Raw genomic sequence first — 21,432 nt, forward strand, 5'->3', positions numbered from 1 at the left:
TCAGAACCCAAAATATAAGCTTGTTTTACTCCAATGTTTGTATTAAAAATGCAGTTGTAAACAAACACTGTATAGCCTCAAAACATGGTTAAAACTAAACGTATATCCTATATGGCCAGTACTTGCATCCATAGCTCTGTCTACGACTTTGAGCGTGGTAACATTTCTCCAGCCCCAATCCGAAAGGTATTCACCAAAATCAATGGCGGGGTGTCGGCTTTGTTATTTTTTAAACTGCTGATTGCTCCTTTAAGGACCTCGTGGGCCGTGGTGTTTCTCCTCAGGTCTTAACCAGGATTTAAATAGCCCCATGCTCACATGGGTAACCAGTAAACATTCAACCTATTTGTCACCATGCCACTGTGTGAGAGAGGGAAGGAGAGCCCTGATCACCCCTCTACCAGCTATACAGGCTCCATGGTGTTGGGTCAAATATGTCCACATTAGACCTGTTAACTGTCTGTCTAATGAAGAGCAGCCATAACGCCAAGATACATTTAACATCATCAACATCTTGGCTCTTAGTTGTTTTATAGAAACACTATAAACAGACTCTCTCGCTTTCTTTTTCTATCCTTCCCTCTTTCTCTCTTGCGCTCACGCACGCACGCACACACACACACAGTATCTAAGCCTGTACCTAATTACATATAAGTCCCGATGTGTGCTGTGTAATCATGCATTGTGTGCTTTCCCACAGAGACAGGAAGAGGAAATGGATATCTGTGGGGAACACGATATGAGTTACACCTCAGGAAGAGCGTAGCGTTGAAATCCTTCCCCTGAGGCACTTACTGATATGATGGGCCTTTTTATTGGGGTCAAGATAGGGCACTGGACGCTCAGGAGTGTGTATGCGTGTGCGTGTGTGTGTGTGTGTGTGTGTGTGTGTGTGTGTGTGTAAGTTTATATTGCAAAGGGTCTTTGAATTTAATATGAAGTCTTGACCTGACAGTTAACTGTACTCGCCAGGCTTACACCTCAACTCTCATCATGGTAGACAGGCAGCAGGTACATTCTCTCACACACACACACACGCACGCACACGCACACGCACACACACACACACACACACACACATACGCACACACACACACACGCGCGCGCACACACACACACACACACACACACACACACACACACACACACACACACACACACACACACACACACACACACACACACGCGCGCACGCACGCACGCACGCATACACACACACACTTCTCTTATCTCTCTGGAAGGCCTTTCTCCCTGTTGTTCCCTGGTCATTTTGATGGCATAGTGACCAGAAGAAAGCTGTTTATGTTTAAATTCGAGCTATACTTTCACCTACCAGCTGGAGCATGGTGCCAGCTTTTATAATGTCAATTGTAGCCTATAATGTCTGTATTGAATATACACTGAGTGTACAAAACATTAGGAACACCTGCTCTTTCCATGACAGACAGACCAGGTGAATCCAGGTGAAAGCTATGATCCCTTATTGATGTCGCTTGTTAAATCCACTTCATTCAGTGTAGATCTCTCTACATTCTCCTCTTCTGTCTCTGCTGCTAAAGCCAATTTCTACCACTCTAAATTCCAAGCATCTGCCTCTAACCCTAGGAAGCTCTTTGCCACCTTCTCCTCCCTCCTGAATCCTCCTCCCCCTCCTCCCCCCTCCTCCCTCTCTGCTGATGACTTCGTCAACCATTTTGAAAAGAAGGTCGACGACATCCGATCCTCGTTTGCTAAGTCAAACGACACCGCTGGTTCTGCTCACACTGCCCTACCCTGTGCTTTGTCCTCTTTCTCCCCTCTCTCTCCAGATGAAATCTCGCGTCTTGTGACGGCCGGCCGCCCAACAACCTGCCCGCTTGACCCTATCCCCTCCTCTCTTCTCCAGACCATTTCCGGAGACCTTCTCCCTTACCTCACCTCGCTCATCAACTCATCCTTGACCGCTGGCTACGTCCCTTCCGTCTTCAAGAGAGCGAGAGTTGCACCCCTTCTGAAAAAACCTACACTCGATCCCTCCGATGTCAACAACTACAGACCAGTATCCCTTCTTTCTTTTCTCTCCAAAACTCTTGAACGTGCCGTCCTTGGCCAGCTCTCCTGCTATCTCTCTCAGAATGACCTTCTTGATCCAAATCAGTCAGGTTTCAAGACTAGTCATTCAACTGAGACTGCTCTTCTCTGTGTCACGGAGGCGCTCCGCACTGCTAAAGCTAACTCTCTCTCCTCTGCTCTCATCCTTCTAGACCTATCGGCTGCCTTTGATACTGTGAACCATCAGATCCTCCTCTCCACCCTCTCCGAGCTGGGCATCTCCGGCGCGGCCCACGCTTGGATTGCGTCCTACCTGACAGGTCGCTCCTACCAGGTGGCGTGGCGAGAATCTGTCTCCGCACCACGTGCTCTCACCACTGGTGTCCCCCAGGGCTCTGTTCTAGGCCCTCTCCTATTCTCGCTATACACCAAGTCACTTGGCTCTGTCATATCCTCACATGGTCTCTCCTATCATTGCTATGCAGACGACACACAATTAATCTTCTCCTTTCCCCCCTCTGATAACCAGGTAGTGAATCGCATCTCTGCATGTCTGGCAGACATATCAGTGTGGATGACGGATCACCACCTCAAGCTGAACCTCGGCAAGACGGAGCTGCTCTTCCTCCCGGGGAAGGACTGCCCGTTCCATGATCTCGCCATCACGGTTGACAACTCCATTGTGTCCTCCTCCCAGAGTGCTAAGAACCTTGGCGTGATCCTGGACAACACCCTGTCGTTCTCAACTAACATCAAGGCGGTGACCCGTTCCTGTAGGTTCATGCTCTACAACATTCGCAGAGTACGACCCTGCCTCACGCAGGAAGCGGCGCAGGTCCTAATCCAGGCACTTGTCATCTCCCGTCTGGATTACTGCAACTCGCTGTTGGCTGGGCTCCCTGCCTGTGCCATTAAACCCCTACAACTCATCCAGAACGCCGCAGCCCGTCTGGTGTTCAACTTTCCCAAGTTCTCTCACGTCACCCCGCTCCTCCGCTCTCTCCACTGGCTTCCAGTTGAAGCTCGCATCCGCTACAAGACCATGGTGCTTGCCTACGGAGCTGTGAGGGGAACGGCACCTCCGTACCTTCAGGCTCTGATCAGGCCCTACACCCAAACAAGGGCACTGCGTTCATCCACCTCTGGCCTGCTCGCCTCCCTACCTCTGAGGAAGTACAGTTCCCGCTCAGCCCAGTCAAAACTGTTCGCTGCTCTGGCACCCCAATGGTGGAACAAACTCCCTCACGACGCCAGGTCAGCGGAGTCAATCACCACCTTCCGGAGACACCTGAAACCCCACCTCTTTAAGGAATACCTAGGATAGGATAAAGTAATCCTTCTAACCCCCCCCCCCCTTAAAAGAGTTAGATGCACTATTGTAAAGTGGTTGTTCCACTGGATATCATAAGGTGAATGCACCAATTTGTAAGTCGCTCTGGATAAGAGCGTCTGCTAAATGACTTAAATGTAAATGTAAATGTAGATGAAGGGGAGGAGACAGGTTTAAGCAGGATTTTTAAGCCTTGAGACATGGATGTGTGCCATTCAGAGGGTAAATGGGTAAGACAAAAGAGATTTCAGTGCCTTTGAACAGGGTATGGTAGTAGGTGCCAGGCGCAGCGGTTTGAGTGTGTCAAGAACTGCAACACTGCTGGATTTTTCACACTCAACAGTTTCCTGTGTGTATCAAGAATGTTCCACCACCCAAAGGACATCCAGACATCTTGACACAACTGTGGGAAGCATTGGAGTCAACATTGGCCAGCTTTCGACACCTTGTAGAGTCCACGTCCCGATGAATTGAGTCTGTTCTGAGGGAAAAACTCAATATGTTTTGTACACTCAGTGTAAGTTTTAATATGTTCTGTATATATACACTGCTCAAAAAAATGAAGGGAACACTTAAACAACACAATGTAACTCCAAGTCAATCACACTTCTGTGAAATCAAACTGTCCACTTAGGAAGCACACTGATTGACAATAAATTTCACATGCTGTTGTGCAAATGGAATAGACAAAAGGTGGAAATTATAGGCAATTAGCAAGACACCCCCAATAAAGGAGTGGTTCTGCAGGTGGTGACCACAGACCACTTCTCAGTTCCTATGCTTCCTGGCTGATGTTTTGGTCACTTTTGAATGCTGGCGGTGCTTTCACTCTAGTGGTAGCATGAGACGGAGTCTACAACCCACACAAGTGGCTCAGGTAGTGCAGCTCATCCAGGATGGCACATCAATGCGAACTGTGGCAAGAAGGTTTGCTGTGTCTGTCAGCGTAGTGTCCAGAGCATGGAGGCGCTACCAGGAGACAGGCCATTACATCAGGAGATGTGGAGGAGGCCGTAGGAGGGCAACAACCCAGCAGCAGGACCGCTACCTCCGCCTTTGTGCAAGGAGGAGCAGGTGGAGCACTGCCAGAGCCCTGCAAAATGACCTCCAGCAGGCCACAAATGTGCATGTGTCTGCTCAAACGGTCAGAAACAGACTCCATGAGGGTGGTATGAGGGCCCGACGTCCACAGGTGGGGGTTGTGCTTACAGCCCAACACCGTGCAGGACGTTTGGCATTTGCCAGAGAACACCAAGATTGGCAAATTCGCCACTGGCGCCCTGTGCTCTTCACAGATGAAAGCAGGTTCACACTGAGCACATGAGCACATGTGACAGACGTGACAGAGTCTGGAGACGCCGTGGAGAACGTTCTGCTGCCTGCAACATCCTCCAGCATGACCGGTTTGGCGGTGGGTCAGTCATGGTGTGGGGTGGCATTTCTTTGGGGGGCCGCACAGCCCTCCATGTGCTCGCCAGAGGTAGCCTGACTGCCATTAGGTACCGAGATGAGATCCTCAGACCCCTTGTGAGACCATATGCTGGTGCGGTTGGCCCTGGGTTCCTCCTAATGCAAGACAATGCTAGACCTCATGTGGCTGGAGTGTGTCAGCAGTTCCTGCAAGAGGAAGGCATTGATGCTATGGACTGGCCCGCCCGTTCCCCAGACCTTAATCCAATTGAGCACATCTGGGACATCATGTCTCGCTCCATCCACCAACGCCACGTTGCACCACAGACTGTCCAGGAGTTGGCGGATGCTTTAGTCCAGGTCTGGGAGGAGATCCCTCGGGAGACCATCCGCCACCTCATCAGGAGCATGCCCAGGCGTTGTAGGGAGGTCATACAGGCACATGGAGGCCACACACACTACTGAGCCTCATTTTGACTTGTTTTAAGGACATTACATCAAAGTTGGATCAGCCTGTAGTGTGGTTTTCCACTTTAATTTTTAGTGTGACTCCAAATCCAGACTTCCATGGGTTGATAAATTTGATTTCCATTGATAATTTTTGTGTGATTTTGTTGTCAGCACATTCAACTATGTAAAGAAAAAAGTATTTAATAAGAATATTTCATTCATTCAGATCTAGGATGTGTTATTTTAGTGTTCCCTTTATTTTTTTGAGCAGTGTATATACAGTGGGGAGAACAAGTATTTGATACACTGCCGATTTTGCAGGTTTTCCTACTTACAAAGCATGTAGAGGTCTGTCATTTTTATCATAGGTACACTTCAACTGTGAGAGACGGAATCTAAAACAAAAATCCAGAAAATCACATTGTATGATTTTTAAGTAATTAATTTGCATTTTATTGCATGACATAAGTATTTGATCACCTACCAACCAGTAAGAATTCCGGCTCTCACAGACCTGTTAGTTTTTCTTTAAGAAGCCCTCCTGTTCTCCACTCATTACCTGTATTAACTGCACCTGTTTGAACTCGTTACCTGTATAAAAGACACCTGTCCACACACTCAATCAAACAGACTCCAACCTCTCCACAATGGCCAAGACCAGAGAGCTGTGTAAGGACATCAGGGATAAATTGTAGACCTGTACAAGGCTGGGATGGGCTACAGGACAATAGCCAAGCAGCTTGGTGAGAAGGCAACAACTGTTGGCACAATTATTAGAAAATGGAAGAAGTTCAAGATGACGGTCAATCACCCTCGGTCTGGGGCTCCATGCAAGATCTCACCTCGTGGGGCATCAATGATCATGAGGAATGTGAGGGATCAGCCCAGAACTACACGGCAGGACCTGGTCAATGACCTGAAGAGAGCTGGGACCACAGTCTCAAAGAAAACCATTAGTAACACACTACGCCGTCATGGATTAAAATCCTGCAGCGCACGCAAGGTCCCCCTGCTCAAGCCAGCGCATGTCCAGGCCCGTCTGAAGTTTGCCAATGACCATCTGGATGATCCAGAGGAGGAATGGGAGAAGGTCATGTGGTCTGATGAGACAAAAATAGAGCTTTTTGCTCTAAACTCCACTCGCCGTGTTTGGAGGAATAGAAGGATGAGTACAACCCCAAGAACACCATCCCAACCGTGAAGCATGGAGGTGGAAACATCATTCTTTGGGGATGCTTTTCTGCAAAGGGGACAGGACGACTGCACCGTATTGAGGGGAGGATGGATGGGGCCATGTATCGCGAGATTTTGACCAACAACCTCCTTCCCTCAGTAAGAGCATTGAAGATGGGTCGTGGCTGGGTCTTCCAGCATGACAACGACCCGAAACACACAGCCAGGGCAACTAAGGAGTGGCTCCGTAAGAAGCATCTCAAGGTCCTGGAGTGGCCTAGCCAGTCTCCAGACCTGAACCCAATAGAAAATCTTTGGAGGGAGCCGAAAGTCCGTATTGCCCAGCGACAGCCCCGAAACCTGAAGGATCTGGAGAAGGTCTGTATGGAGGAGTGGGCCAAAATCCCTGCTGCAGTGTGTGCAAACCTGGTCAAGAACTACAGGAAACGTATGATCTCTGTAATTGCAAACTAAGGTTTCTGTACCAAATATTCAGTTCTGCTTTTCTGATGTATCAAATACTTATGTCATGCAATAAAATGCAAATTAATTACTTAAAAATCATACAATGTGATTTTCTGGATTTTTGTTTTAGATTCCGTCTCTCACAGTTGAAGTGTACCTATGATAAAAATTACAGACCTCTACATGCTTTGTAAGTAGGAAAACCTGCAAAATTGTCAGTGTATCAAATACTTGTTCTCCCCACTGTATATACATATATTATATCTTCACTTTGAATAAAAAATCGGTCATTTCCATAATAGAGATAGGACAGAAATAAGTTGTAGTGTCCACTGTAGAAGCGATGTTAAAACATCTTGTCCGAGAGAATCTTTTTAATGTCAGTGTGTTTTAATGGTGAGCTGCGTTTATGAGAGGAGATCTGGAGAATGTCAACTCAGTGCTGCTGGCTTTACATGCAGACCATTTTACCTTACTCCTCTGCAGAGGAGAGGGGGGATCCATCCTATTTCCTTCTCCCTCTCGCTTTCTCTCTCTTCCCTCCATCCCATTCTCTCTCGCTCTCTGTCACACACACACACACACACACACACACACACACACACACACACACACACACACACACACACACACACACACACACACACACACACACACACACACACACACACACACACACACACAGGGTTATTGCATTTGCCCCATGTTTTCAGTTATTCAAATGACATTATTTTTGTTAGCATGCAGAGTCCTGCTGCGTTGCGTTCATGGTGAATGTCTTCCATTTGTGTTTCCGTTCTCCTTGGCTGCTCAATCCTGTTATACAACACGACGCAGACTCATGCCTTCATGTCCCCAAGGCTCAAATCTTTTCTATTCACTTATCTGCTATTTACTCTGTTTGCTTTCATCTCTGCTCACGTCTCTCCCCTCTATCCGGCTGTAATTCCCGGCTGTAATTCTGGCTTTTTTGAGCATTCTGGAGCGTCCTGTCTGAAAGCCAAAGTGTGTTTGGGAGCGTTTGGGAACGCCGTCCCGTTTTAATCCCAGAGCAACGTTTAGTGGCAGCTTAAAGCACAACCTGTCTTCTGACGGTTACTCATGTTTGGTCTCAGTGGTGGTGAAAATGACAGCTTATATCTGAATTTGCATCCTCTCTCCTCTACTCCCTCCCTCTCCCTTTTTTTATTCTACATTCCTCTCCTCCCTTTTTTCTCTCTCCCCTCCATCTCACTCTCTGTCCTCTCTCTTCTTCCATCCTGAATTGCTCCATCCTCCCGCTATCCTTATCCCCATCCCTCTCTCTAAAGCTCCTCCTAACTGTGAATAAAGAAGTAGATAAGTGAACCTGCAGGAGCTCTGGGAAAAGTTTGAGATCTGTCAGCTGTTTGGGGGGAAAAGAACCCGACGCTGCTTTTCTCTCGATTAAAAACCTCAACACCAACGAGGTGTGACAACAAACGAGTGTTGACGTGTGCGGGGGGAGAGGAAGGAAAGGAGGGAAAGAGAGGAGGTGACAGAGAGAAAGCTAAAATAAGATTGCTCCGCTTAAAGCTTTGAAGACTAACACAGGAAAAAGGGGGAGAGGGAGCGGTGATGCAGGTGTTGATGCGTGTCTTCTAAGAACTAAATCGCTGGCTTGTCTTCGTCAGGTTTATCTTGTCTTTGTTAGGTTTAGCGCAGAAGAGGGTTTCAGCCCCCCATGAATGAAACAACAGGATTTTATCGTTACTACTGGTTTCTAATGGTGTTCTACTAGTTTTTACTGTGGTTCAATTGTTTACAATTAGTTTTTACAATGGTTCAACTGGTTTTATCCTGGTTCAACTGGTTTTATCCTGGTTCAACTGGTTTTATCCTGGTTCAACTGGTTTTATCCTGGTTCAACTGGTTTTATCCTGGTTCAACTGGTTTTATCCTGGTTCAACTGGCTTTAGGGGTTTGACCTGATCTTATCTTGACCTACTTCTGTTCTATTGTTGGGTTCTACAATCTGATTCTGATGAGTTACGATCCCCTGTTCTGAGTTTCATTGTTCTGTTCTGAGTTCTCTGGTCCTGTCCTCTGTCCCTCCACCAGGTGAAGGTGATGGTGCGTGTGTGTCCCGTGATGTCCTCGGACGCAGCAGAGTCCAGCTCCTTCCTCAAGGTGGACACCAGGAAGAAGCAGGTGACCATTATGGATCCATCAGCCAACCAGATGCAAGGAAACACCCTCCAGAAACGAGGAGTCAATCAGGCCCCACCTAAGATGTTTGCCTTCGACGCCGCCTTCCCCCATGATGCATCACAGGTAGGGATCTGATTATGCGGAGGGCAGCCAATCCCAAATTACCCCCCAGCCAATCCCAAATTACCCCCTAGCTTCCCCTCTCTCATGACTCTCTGTCTGTGTCTCTCTCTCTCTCTCTCTAGGCGGAGGTGTGTGCTGGTACTGTAGCTGAGGTCATTCAGTCTGTGTCTCTCTCTCTCTAGGCGGAGGTGTGTGCTGGTACTGTAGCTGAGGTCATTCAGTCTGTGTCTCTCTCTCTAGACGGAGGTGTGTGCTGGTACTGTAGCTGAGGTCATTCAGTCTGTGTCTCTCTCTCTCTAGATGGAGGTGTGTGCTGGTACTGTAGCTGAGGTCATTCAGTCTGTGTCTCTCTCTCTCTAGGCGGAGGTGTGTGCTGGTACTGTAGCTGAGGTCATTCAGTCTGTGTCTCTCTCTCTAGACGGAGGTGTGTGCTGGTACTGTAGCTGAGGTCATTCAGTCTGTGTCTCTCTCTCTCTCTCTAGGCGGAGGTGTGTGCTGGTACTGTAGCTGAGGTCATTCAGTCTGTGTCTCTCTCTCTCTAGACGGAGGTGTGTGCTGGTACTGTAGCTGAGGTCATTCAGTCTGTGTCTCTCTCTCTCTCTCTAGGCGGAGGTGTGTGCTGGTACTGTAGCTGAGGTCATTCAGTCTGTGTCTCTCTCTCTCTAGGCGGACGTGTGTGCTGATACTGTAGCTGAGGTCATTCAGTCTGTGTCTCTCTCTCTCTCTCTAGGCGGAGGTGTGTGCTGGTACTGTAGCTGAGGTCATTCAGTCTGTGTCTCTCTCTCTCTCTAGGTGGAGGTGTGTGCTGGTACTGTAGCTGAGGTCATTCAGTCTGTGTCTCTCTCTCTCTCTAGACGGAGGTGTGTGCTGGTACTGTAGCTGAGGTCATTCAGTCTGTGTCTCTCTCTCTCTCTCTAGGCGGAGGTGTGTGCTGGTACTGTAGCTGAGGTCATTCAGTCTGTGTCTCTCTCTCTCTCTAGGCGGAGGTGTGTGCTGGTACTGTAGCTGAGGTCATTCAGTCTGTGTCTCTCTCTCTCTCTCTAGGCGGAGGTGTGTGCTGGTACTGTAGCTGAGGTCATTCAGTCTGTGTCTCTCTCTCTCTAGATGGAGGTGTGTAATGGTACTGTAGCTGAGGTCATTCAGTCTGTGTCTCTCTCTCTCTAGACAGAGGTGTGTGCTGGTACTGTAGCTGAGGTCATTCAGTCTGTGTCTCTCTCTCTCTCTAGGCGGAGGTGTGTGCTGGTACTGTAGCTGAGGTCATTCAGTCTGTGTCTCTCTCTCTCTCTCTCTAGACGGAGGTGTGTGCTGGTACTGTAGCTGAGGTCATTCAGTCTGTCTCTCTCTCTCTCTCTAGGCGGAGGTGTGTGCTGGTACTGTAGCTGAGGTCATTCAGTCTGTGTCTCTCTCTCTCTCTCTAGGCGGAGGTGTGTGCTGGTACTGTAGCTGAGGTCATTCAGTCTGTGTCTCTCTCTCTCTAGGCGGAGGTGTGTGCCGGTACTGTAGCTGAGGTCATTCAGTCTGTGTCTCTCTCTCTCTAGGCGGAGGTGTGTGCTGGTACTGTAGCTGAGGTCATTCAGTCTGTGTCTCTCTCTCTCTCTAGGCGGAGGTGTGTGCTGGTACTGTAGCTGAGGTCATTCAGTCTGTGTCTCTCTCTCTCTAGGCGGAGGTGTGTGCTGGTACTGTAGCTGAGGTCATTCAGTCTGTGTCTCTCTCTCTCTAGGCGGAGGTGTGTGCTGGTACTGTAGCTGAGGTCATTCAGTCTGTGTCTGTCTCTCTCTAGGCTCTCTCTCTCAGGCGGAGGTGTGTGCTGGTACTGTAGCTGAGGTCATTCAGTCTGTGTCTCTCTCTCTCTCTAGGCGGAGGTGTGTGCTGGTACTGTAGCTGAGGTCATTCAGTCAGTGTCTCTCTCTCTCCAGGCGGAGGTGTGTGCTGGTACTGTAGCTGAGGTCATTCAGTCTGTCTCTCTCTCTCTCTCTCTAGGCGGAGGTGTGTGCTGGTACTGTAGCTGAGGTCATTCAGTCTGTGTCTGTCTCTCTCTCTAGGCGGAGGTGTGTGCTGGTACTGTAGCTGAGGTCATTCAGTCTGTGTCTCTCTCTCTCTCTAGGCGGAGGTGTGTGCTGGTACTGTAGCTGAGGTCATTCAGTCTGTGTGTCTCTCTCTCTCTAGGCGGAGGTGTGTGCTGGTACTGTAGCTGAGGTCATTCAGTCTGTGTGTCTCTCTCTCTCTAGGCGGAGGTGTGTGCTGGTACTGTAGCTGAGGTCATTCAGTCTGTGTGTCTCTCTCTCTCTCTCTAGGCGGAGGTGTGTGCTGGTACTGTAGCTGAGGTCATTCAGTCTGTGTCTCTCTCTCTCTCTCTCTAGGCGGAGGTGTGTGCTGGTACTGTAGCTGAGGTCATTCAGTCTGTGTCTGTCTCTCTCTCTAGGCGGAGGTGTGTGCTGGTACTGTAGCTGAGGTCATTCAGTCTGTGTGTCTCTCTCTCTCTCTAGGCGGAGGTGTGTGCTGGTACTGTAGCTGAGGTCATTCAGTCGGTGGTAAACGGAGCAGATGGCTGTGTCTTTTGCTTCGGACACTCTAAACTGGGTAAGGTTGTGTGTGTGTGTGTGTATGAACCTGATCTGAGCCTTTGTTGTATGGCACACACACATACTCACACACACACACACACAGACACACAATGTTGTGCGTATGTACCCAGACATTGACAAACGGAGTCTGACATGGAAAACAAAGTGAATGCATTTGCAAAGTATCGACCGCTGATTTTCTGAGTGTGACGTTCTCTGATCAACATGACTGCATCTCAGCTAGCCTATCAGGACAGACTGCATGGAGAGGGAGGGAAGAAAATTAAAGGGTAGAGGGAGAGAAAGAGAGAGAGATGGAGAGATGGGAGCAGCCGGGCAAGAAGAGGGAGTGGAACAGAAAGAAGAATGAGAGAGGGAGAGCGAGGGGGAGAGGAATGTAGGGACAGACAGAAGTAGAGAGAAACAGAAAGGGAGAGAAAGAGAGAGAGAAAGAGGGAGAGAGAAAGAGGAGACTAATGTCACTTCAAATCTCCTCCAGTTCAGTAGCCCTGATCTTGTCTTGTCTGAGCAGGAGGCTGAATCTCCACCGGTTTAATCCCACAGAGGTCCCTCCTCAGAAGGGCACAGTAATGAGTGTCAAGACCCTGCCTGATCCACTCTCTGTAACGTCTTACTGTCTGTGTGTGCCTTCAGCGTCCATGCTTTCACACTCATGTAATCAGTCTACCCATGACAAATTCTCTACATGTAATAAGCCTGTTCTTACAGCCCAGACACACACACACACACACACACACACACACACACACACACACACACACACACACACACACACACACACACACACACACACACACACACACACACACACACACACACACACACACACACACACACACACACAGGATAAAAAAGTTCATTCGGAAAGTTTTCAGATCCCTTCACTTTTTCCACATTTTTGTTACATTACAGCCTCATTCTAAAATGGATTAAATACATACAAATCAGCAGCAATCTACACACAATATCCCATAATGACAAAGTGAAAACAGGTCATTTTTGCTCATTTATAAAAAATGTCAAACAGAAATACCTTATTGACTTAAGTATTCAGACCCTTTGCTATGAGACTTGAAATTGAGCTCAAGTTCATCCTGTTTCCATTGATCATTCTTGAGATGTTTTCACAACTTGATTGGAGTCCACCTGTGGTAAATTAAATTGATTGGACATGATTTGGAAAGGCACACACCTGTCTATGTAAGGTCCCACAGTTGACAGTGCATGTCAGAGCAAAAACCAAGCCATGAGTTTGAAGGAATTGTCCGTAGAGCTCCGAGACAGGATTGTGTCGATGAACAGATCTGGGGACGTGTACCAAAAAAATTCTGCAGCATTGAAGGTCCCCAAGAACACAGTGGCCTCCATCATTCTGGAGCTGGCCGCCCGGCCATACTGAGCCATCGGGGGAGAAGGGCCTTGGTCAGAGAGGTGACCAAGAACCTGATGGTCACTCTGACAGAGCTTTAGAGTTCCTCTGTGGAGATGGGAGAACCTTCCAGAAGGACAACCATCTCTGCAGCCCTCCACCAATCAGGCCTTTATGGTAGAGTGGTCAGACGGAAGCCACTCCTCAGTAAAAGGCACATCAAAGTACGCTTGGAGTTTGCCAAAAGGCACCTGAAGACTCTCAGACCATGAGAATCAAGATTCTCTGGTCTGATGAAACCAAGATTGAACTCTTTGGCCTGAATGCCAAGCATCACGTCTGGAGGAAAGTGAAGCATGGTGGAGGCAGCATCATGCTGTGGGGATATTTTCAGCAGCAGGAACTGGGAGACTAGTCAGGATTGAGGCAAAGATGAACAAAGTACAGAGATATCCTTGATGAAAACCCGCTCCAGAGCGCTCTGGACCTCAGACTGTGGCGAAGGTTCACCGTCCAATACGACAACAGCCTTAAGCACACAGCCAAGACAACGCAGGAGTGGATCGGGACAAGTCTCTGAATGTCCTTGAGTGGCCCAGCCGTGGCCCAGCCAGAGCCCAGACTTGAACCCGATCGAACATCTCTGGAGACACCTGAACATATCTGTGCAGCAACGCTCCACATCCAACCTGCCAGAGCTTGAGAGGTTCTGCAGAGAAGAATGGGAGGAACTCCCCAAATACAGGTGTGCCAAGCTGGTAGCGTCATACCCAAGAAGACTCTAAGCTGTAATCGCTGCCAATGGTGCCTCAACAAATTACTGAGTAAATGGTCTGAATACTTATGTAAATGTGATATTTCAGTTTATTCATAACAATGAATAAAACCCAGTTCTTGCTTTGTCATTATGGGGTATTGTGTGTAGATTGATGAGGGGTATAAAAACAGAGTCACACACAAAATGTATAAATTACTGGGAGTTTATACACAGAGTGTGCGACTCCCTTTGTTTCTATAGCTTACAGTTTATTCACCATTAGTCAGCACCTCCACACTAAATCATTTTCTTTGGGTGTGCACCAGCTCATGCTTTTTATTAGATTGATGAGGGGGGAGAAAACAAATCAATTTTAGAATAATGTAGCATAATGTGGAAAAAGTCAAGAGGTCTGAATACTTTCCGAATGCATTGTGTATTATTTAGCAGTTGCTTTCATCTAGAGTGACTTACAATTATTATTATTTTAACCTTTATTTAACCAGGCAAGTCAGTTAAGAACAAATTCTTATTTACAATGACGGCCTAGGAACAGGGGCAGAACGACAGATTTTTACCTTGTCAGCTCGGGGATTCGATCTAGCAACCTTTCGGTTACTGGCCCAACGCTCTAACCACTAGGCTACCTGCCGCCCCACAATAAGTGCAATCAGCTATGGAAGGTGACTACATAGCATCGTATGGCCATCACTAGTAAAACCTTCTGGAATGGAGAAGTTCCCCCCCGCCGACTACGCCATCTATCAGCCTCCGGTGGAATGTCAGAGGACACACTCACTGGTCCTGGTAATTAAACACAGAATATTCCCTTTAGCAACACACACACATTCGCGAACACACATGCACATTTACACATACATGCAAAACTACACACACACACACCACCCTGTCCCTACCAACTCCACCATATATCAGCCTGTGGTGTGATGTCAGTGGACACACATGTTGGTTCGCTGGTCGTGGAAATTAACGCCAGAATCCTCGCTTTAGGAACAAAGACAGAGCCCTCTCTGCTCCACTAGCCTACCAGGCCTGGAGAAGATTATTGCATTAGCTTTTATTTTACATCCACAAAACGGATCACTGAAAGATAGATAGAATAAACTGTGCTCCACTGGTCCCTAATAGAGATCAAATACCCTCACTGGCCAGTCCTGCCTCCCCCTATCTCTTTTTATGAATCATTCATTCCATTTTATTCTGTCCTGTAAATCAAATCAATACATATAGCATCACAGGCGGGTAATAAACCCTGTCTGTCTATCTGTCTATCTGTCTGCCTGTCCTAACCCACCTCAGCCCCCTAAACCACCGATTAAATCAGATGAGATTCAATAAGGACTGAGGGCATGTAGATGAAGGTAGAGTAATGGATGGCCGGGTTATGAACAGAGGAGGAGGGAGAGAGGAGAGAGGGGAACGTTGTAGATAATTGAATCCCACGCTCTCTTGCTCTTGCATTACCTCATCCTCCCCGAGTCCTCTGATTGGATTACCGGCCCTGGGCCGTATGGCCATCCCTTAAATGGCAGCCATCTTTATTATGTCTGTAATCAATGTAAAAATCCTGTCACTGTGGGATCTCTCTCTCTCTTTCATCTAACTCCCTCTCTCCCCTCCCACTCTCTCTGAAGATGCTTGTTGGCCTGTCAGCATTACCAGTTCTGTACTCTATTGTTCAGGCCAATTATAAGCAAGAATCGCTCTAAGCTATGATGATGGTAGATGCCTTACCAGTATCCCACTGACAAACTACTACCCCACCTTGCTACATCCCACTCCACTGTCAGTCTTCCCAACCACCACCCACAGCATATACCCCACACAGACAATATGACATGGTGGTGGATGGTCAGACCATTCCCTTGTTGATCTGCTACTTGGCATGTTGTGTCAGATGGAAGGTGTGAATACCAGCTAGTCTTGAGCAGAGGCAAAGTAATCTACAATCTATACTCCAGCCTGTGTACTGCTATCTTAGTCAGAGTGCCAGTATTCCAATCTCAGAGAGAGAGAGAGAGAGAGAGAGAGAGAGAGAGAGAGAGAGAGAGAGAGAGAGAGAGAGAGAGAGAGAGAGGCCTGAGAACTGTTGCTGACTGCTCATGGCACAATGAGCTTGTGATTAAGTTTCTGTAGCACCAGAGAATATGAGTCACAACCTTATGAAATTCAACAACAAACAAAACACATGAATGCACAGACACACACACACAGAGAGAGAGAGAGAGAGGGGGGAGTGTGAAAGGAATGAATCTGACAGCTTGGGCCAAGAGCAGTACAGTAACTCTGAATGGAATGGTTTTTATTGCCACAAAGCACTATTCTTTATTGCTTACTCAAAAGTGTAATTTAAATTTTGAAGATCTAACATCATGACGGTCTTCTGGTGTCATGTGTGACAGAGACAAGGCAGATTCAGATCCAAAGTTCTGTCAATTAACGGTCTCTAAGCCAACAGACATCATATCAGACGGTGCGCTGTGACACTGAATTATAGTAGCGGATAAGAAATGATTAGAAATCGTCTTTAGAAGGCAGTCAGCATTGTGATTGGCTGCCCTCGTCCAATCACATTATTAATGACCTCATTGAGTACCTACTGTAAAGTAATCCTCTGTGACGTTTAATGTCTCTATAGATGAACAAAACATCAGTGAAGAGGGAGTTAAACACTTAGCAGGTAGCAATGACAACAATGGCTTTTGAGAAAGGATTCTACTCTGATTAAGTCAAGACATAAAAGGCTGATAGAGAACACATACGGTTTAACCTGGCGCACACACAAAACAAGGCAGAATGAAAGGCACATTGCAAAAATACACACAGATGTATGCACACACACACACACACACACGTGGATGTGTGTGTGCGTGTGTGACATATGGCTTTGTTTAGCCGTGTGTCTGATCTCTCTCCCGTCAACAGTAGGGGTCGTCCCCCTGTGTCTAGGTTCGTAGGGGCAGGTCTGGACACACAGTGGGGACACACATACACGCAAACGGAGTTCATTTAGAAATCAGACAGAAGGGATGGGCTGTAGAAGGAGGAGGAGGACAGAGTGCGTGTGGTGTTTTGGAAGAGATGGTTATGTTAATGATTGTTTTACTCCACTGCTGATGGAGTTTTTTGTGTGTGTGTGTGTGTGTGTGTGTGTGTGTGTGTGTGTGTGTGTGTGTGTGTGTGTGTGTGTGTGTGTGTGGTGTGTGTGTGGTGTGTGTGTGGTGTGTGTGTGTGTGTGTGTGTGTGTGTGTGTGTGTGTGTGTGTGTGTGTGTGTGTGTGTGTGTGTGTGTGTGTGTGTGTGTGTGTGTGTGTGTGTGTGTGTGTGTGTGTGTGTGTGTGTGTGTGTGTGTGTGTGTGTGTGTGTGTGTGTGTGTGTGTGTGTGTGTGTGTGTGTGTGTGTGTCCTCCAGGTAAATCCTACACCATGATAGGTGGTGATGAGTCCATGCAGACCCTGGGGATCATCCCCTGTGCCGTCTCCTGGCTCTTCAAGCTCATCAACGAGAGGAAGGAGAAGACGGGAGCACGCTTCTCAGTCCGAGTCTCAGCCGTAGAGGTCTGTCACTCCCTCACTCTAAGGCTGCGTTAACAAAGGCAGCCCAAATCTGATCTTTTGCCCAATTATCATCAAAAGAGCTGATCTGATTGGTCAAAAGACACATTTTTGGAAAAACATCAGAATTGGGCTGCCTGTGTAAATGGAGCCTAAGAGCCGGTTTCCTAGACTCAGATTAAAGGAGATTCTCCATGAGTATGCATTTTAGTCCAGGAGGAGCCTTAATCAGGGTCTGCGAAACCAACCCTAATTCTGTTGTTTATAGAATTACGGGATCCTAAAATATGTATGAAATATGTTCTAGGTGTGAGGGAAAGTTTGGGTTCTGATAGTTGTGTGTTCTAGATGTGGGGTTCTGATGGTAGTGTGCTATGCTCTATGTTCTAGGTTTGGGGTAAAGAGGAGAACCTGAAAGACTTGCTGTCTGAAGTGGCGACAGGCAGTTTGCAGGACAGCCAGTCCCCTGGAGTTTACCTCTGCGAGGACCCCATCTGTGGCATGCAGGTAAAATGCCGCTCGTCAAAACGTCAACTAATCATCAGAACATTGATAACAAAGCCCTGCACACCCTGTGGCCGTCCACTTAACTTGTCTAATTATTCTGATCACCATTAGCATTAGCTTTCACTTTAGCAACAACTTCCTGGGGTCCATGCAAAACACCAGACCTAAGGCCTCCCGAATGGCGCAGCGGACTAAGGCACAGCATCACTACAGCCTTGGGTTCGATCCCCAGGCTATAGTGACCCGGAGTCCTATAGAGCGGCGCACAATTGGCCCAGCGTCGTCCGGGTTAGTGGAGGGTTTGGCCGGGGGGGGGGGCTTTACTTGGCTCATCGTGCTCTAGCGACTCCTTGTGGCGGGCCGGGCGCCTGCAGGCTGACTTTGGTCGTCAGTTGAACGGCGTTTCCTCTGACACTTTGGTACAGCTGGCTTCCGGGTTAAGTGAGTGGGTGTTAAGATGCGTGGTTTGGCGGGTCATGTTTCAGAGGACGCGTGGCTTGACCTTCGCCTCTCCCGAGCCCTTTGGGGAGTTGCAGCGATAAGACGAGATCATTATAACGAAATTGGGGAGACAAAGGGGGTAAAAATACAAATAAAAAAACAGATCCAGAGGCAGAAACATCAGTGTCTCTTAATCACGGTCCAGGGGACCCAAAGTGAAGCACATTATAAGTTTTGCCCTGTCACTTCACACCTGATTCCACTAATCAATCAGGTGTGTAGTGCTAGGACAAAAAAATGTCATGTTTACCCTTTTGGGTCCCCAGGACCAGGATTGAGAAACACTAACAGAGTAGCTCATGAACCCACAAGACAACAAGGAGAGTAACAGAGGAAGGCCCCTGCCTTCCATCCCAGACACTGAGTCCTCTGCTTCCTCCAGTGTTTTCCTCTACAGTCTGTCTCACTGTGGTGTCTCAAAGGAAACCCACAGGATTACGGCTAAGGCAGTGTATGCTGATGGCAATATCAGACCTAGAGCACTGTAGTAATATATCATTATATATATATCTCTGTGTGTCTACCCTCAGGCACTAGGATCTGTTATCTTACCTGGCTGTTTTTAACCTAACACTCTCTAAGGTTACACACACGCATATACAGACACACACACACAGAGACACACACATACTGTACACACACACAGAGTGTGTGTAAGCACATCTACATCTATAGAGAACACCAAAACCGCAAACCTCTAAAAATTGTAACTCTGCTAGTTAACCTGCCCATCGTCTTTCTCCTACAGTGTGTGGTTTTATCCTCATTTAGTTATTTTCTCTTCTGGGGTCATTTAGTTTGACATCTTAATGGGTGTGTGTGTGTGTGTGTGTTGATATGTTGATAGGATTAGTGTGTGAGACAAGGGTATCAGTGTAATCCCTAGCTAATCTCATGTTTTAATGATACCCCACAGCATTTGAGTTATAATGCTACTCTGCCTATCTGAGTCTGTCTTTACAGACACCATACACTGCATGACACACACACACACACACACACACACACACACACACACACACACACACACACACACACACACACACACACACACACACACACACACACACACACACACACACACACACACACACACACACACACAAGGAAGCATACACACAAACACACAGAAAGAAAAATGACTGTCCTGTGGTTTGTAGAATTAGTATTTTCCCTCCTACCTGGGAAACAGTATTTTAAAGTGACTGAAGCATAAAAGTGATTTATCTCACCTCCTCTGTAATCCCTCCCCAGCTCCAGAACCAGAGTGAGCTGCGAGCCCCCACGCCAGAGAAAGCAGCCTTCTTCCTGGATGCAGCCATAGCAGCTCGCTACAGCAGCAGAGCCGACGCCGACCCAGAGGAGCATCTCAACTCACACATGCTGTTCACACTGCACATCTACCAGTACCGCATGGAGAAGACTGGCAAGGGAGGGAGTGAGTACTACACACACACACACACACACACTGTATCTGTTGTGTCCCAGGTTGTCAGTCAGACTGTCTCCACGCTAATTCTACAGTGTGATGTCATGTGTGTGTATTAATAGTGTGTGTGTGATAACGTGGTCAGGTACGTGATAACAAGGCTAGGAGAAGGTGTTGTTCCCTATGTGTGATGGAGACGTATAATCTTACCTGCTCTTAAGGAGACACAGCTTGACACACACACACCATGTGCATCCGCTCATTTCGCCTTATCATACAACACCTCAGTCTGATTCAGTCAGCTGGTTGGTGGCACCTTCACTGGGGAGGATGGGCTCGTGGCAGTGGCTGGAGCGGAATAGGTGGAACGCTATCCAAACCATCAAACACATGGCTTCTGTTACAGCCATTATTGTGAGCTGTCCTCCCCTCAGCAGCTTCCACTGACACACACACACACACACACACACACACACACACACACACACACACACACACACACACACACACACACACACACACACACACACACACACACACACAAAGACCTATATAGCCATGCATACTGGGACATACACTCTAATCCCAGATTTCCCAAACTCGGTCCTGGGGCCCTCCCTGGGTGCATGTTTTGGCTTTTGCCCTAGCACTGCACAGTTGATTCAAATAACCAACTCATCATCAGGCTTTGATTATTTGAAATAGCTGTGTAGTGCTGGGGCAAAGGCCCCAGCAAAGGTCCCAGCAAAGGCCCCAGGACCGAGGCCCCAGGACCGAGTTTGGGAAACCCTGCTCTAATCCCCAGATGGAAAGACATGCGCACACACACACACATTAATACACTGACACACAAAGATTGCTCAGAGAAGGTAAATGGGAACCAGATGTGCTGAACGGACCTAGAGAGGTATTCGTTCTTGACTGACTTCCAGAGCATACACAAGGAAGGCAGTGTATACACGCATGCACGCTTCCGACAGGTGATGTGTTGACAAGGAAACGTCACGTAGCTGAACACACAGCTGAGCTGGTGAGGGGTCCAGGTGGCAGGCTGTTATAATTGTCCTATTTCACACTAATGTGTGAATTGTAAATGTGTTTTTTGCACATCCCAACTCCCCCTGAGACAACCTCAGAGAGTAGGGTCACGGCCAGGGTCTGCCTTTATCAACAGCGACCCTGGAGCAATTAGGGTTAAGTGCCTTGCTCAAGGGCACATTGACAGGTTTTTCACGACGTCGGCTCAGGGACTCAAACTAGCGACCGTCCGGTTACTGGGCCAACTCTCTAACCGCTAGGATACCTGCTGCCCAATGTAGGCGTGTGTGTGCACGCGTCCATGCGTGTGTATGTGTGTGTGTGCGGGCATGCCTGCTTGTGTGCGTGCGTGTGTGTGTGTGTGCTGAGGCTGACATGCATGACCTCCTCTGAGATGAGCAGATCAAAAATGCTGGGGGATGAAGCGATGGATAGTGTGTCCTGGATATATCACCCTGTGAAATACTGTTACTGAGTTTTGTAACTCACTGTAAAAAAAAATATACGTTTTGTGCAATGAT

The 21,432-nt window shown here is 47.8% G+C and overlaps 1 protein-coding gene across 1 annotated transcript in view; it reads left to right on the plus strand.

Annotated features, from left to right (window-relative positions):
- The window catches only part of LOC139530626 (kinesin-like protein KIF26B), a 156,659-nt gene that overhangs the window by 107,688 nt on the left and 27,539 nt on the right, over positions 1 to 21,432 (plus strand). The window contains exons 6-10 of the mRNA XM_071327202.1: positions 8,939 to 9,151; positions 11,638 to 11,731; positions 17,294 to 17,439; positions 17,827 to 17,943; positions 19,699 to 19,882. Of these exons, the coding sequence (XP_071183303.1) occupies positions 8,939 to 9,151; positions 11,638 to 11,731; positions 17,294 to 17,439; positions 17,827 to 17,943; positions 19,699 to 19,882 (754 nt within the window). The remainder of the gene's footprint in view (positions 1 to 8,938; positions 9,152 to 11,637; positions 11,732 to 17,293; positions 17,440 to 17,826; positions 17,944 to 19,698; positions 19,883 to 21,432) is intronic.

Source organism: Salvelinus alpinus, chromosome 9, assembly GCF_045679555.1.
Source record: "Salvelinus alpinus chromosome 9, SLU_Salpinus.1, whole genome shotgun sequence".
Lineage (NCBI taxonomy): Eukaryota > Metazoa > Chordata > Actinopteri > Salmoniformes > Salmonidae > Salvelinus > Salvelinus alpinus.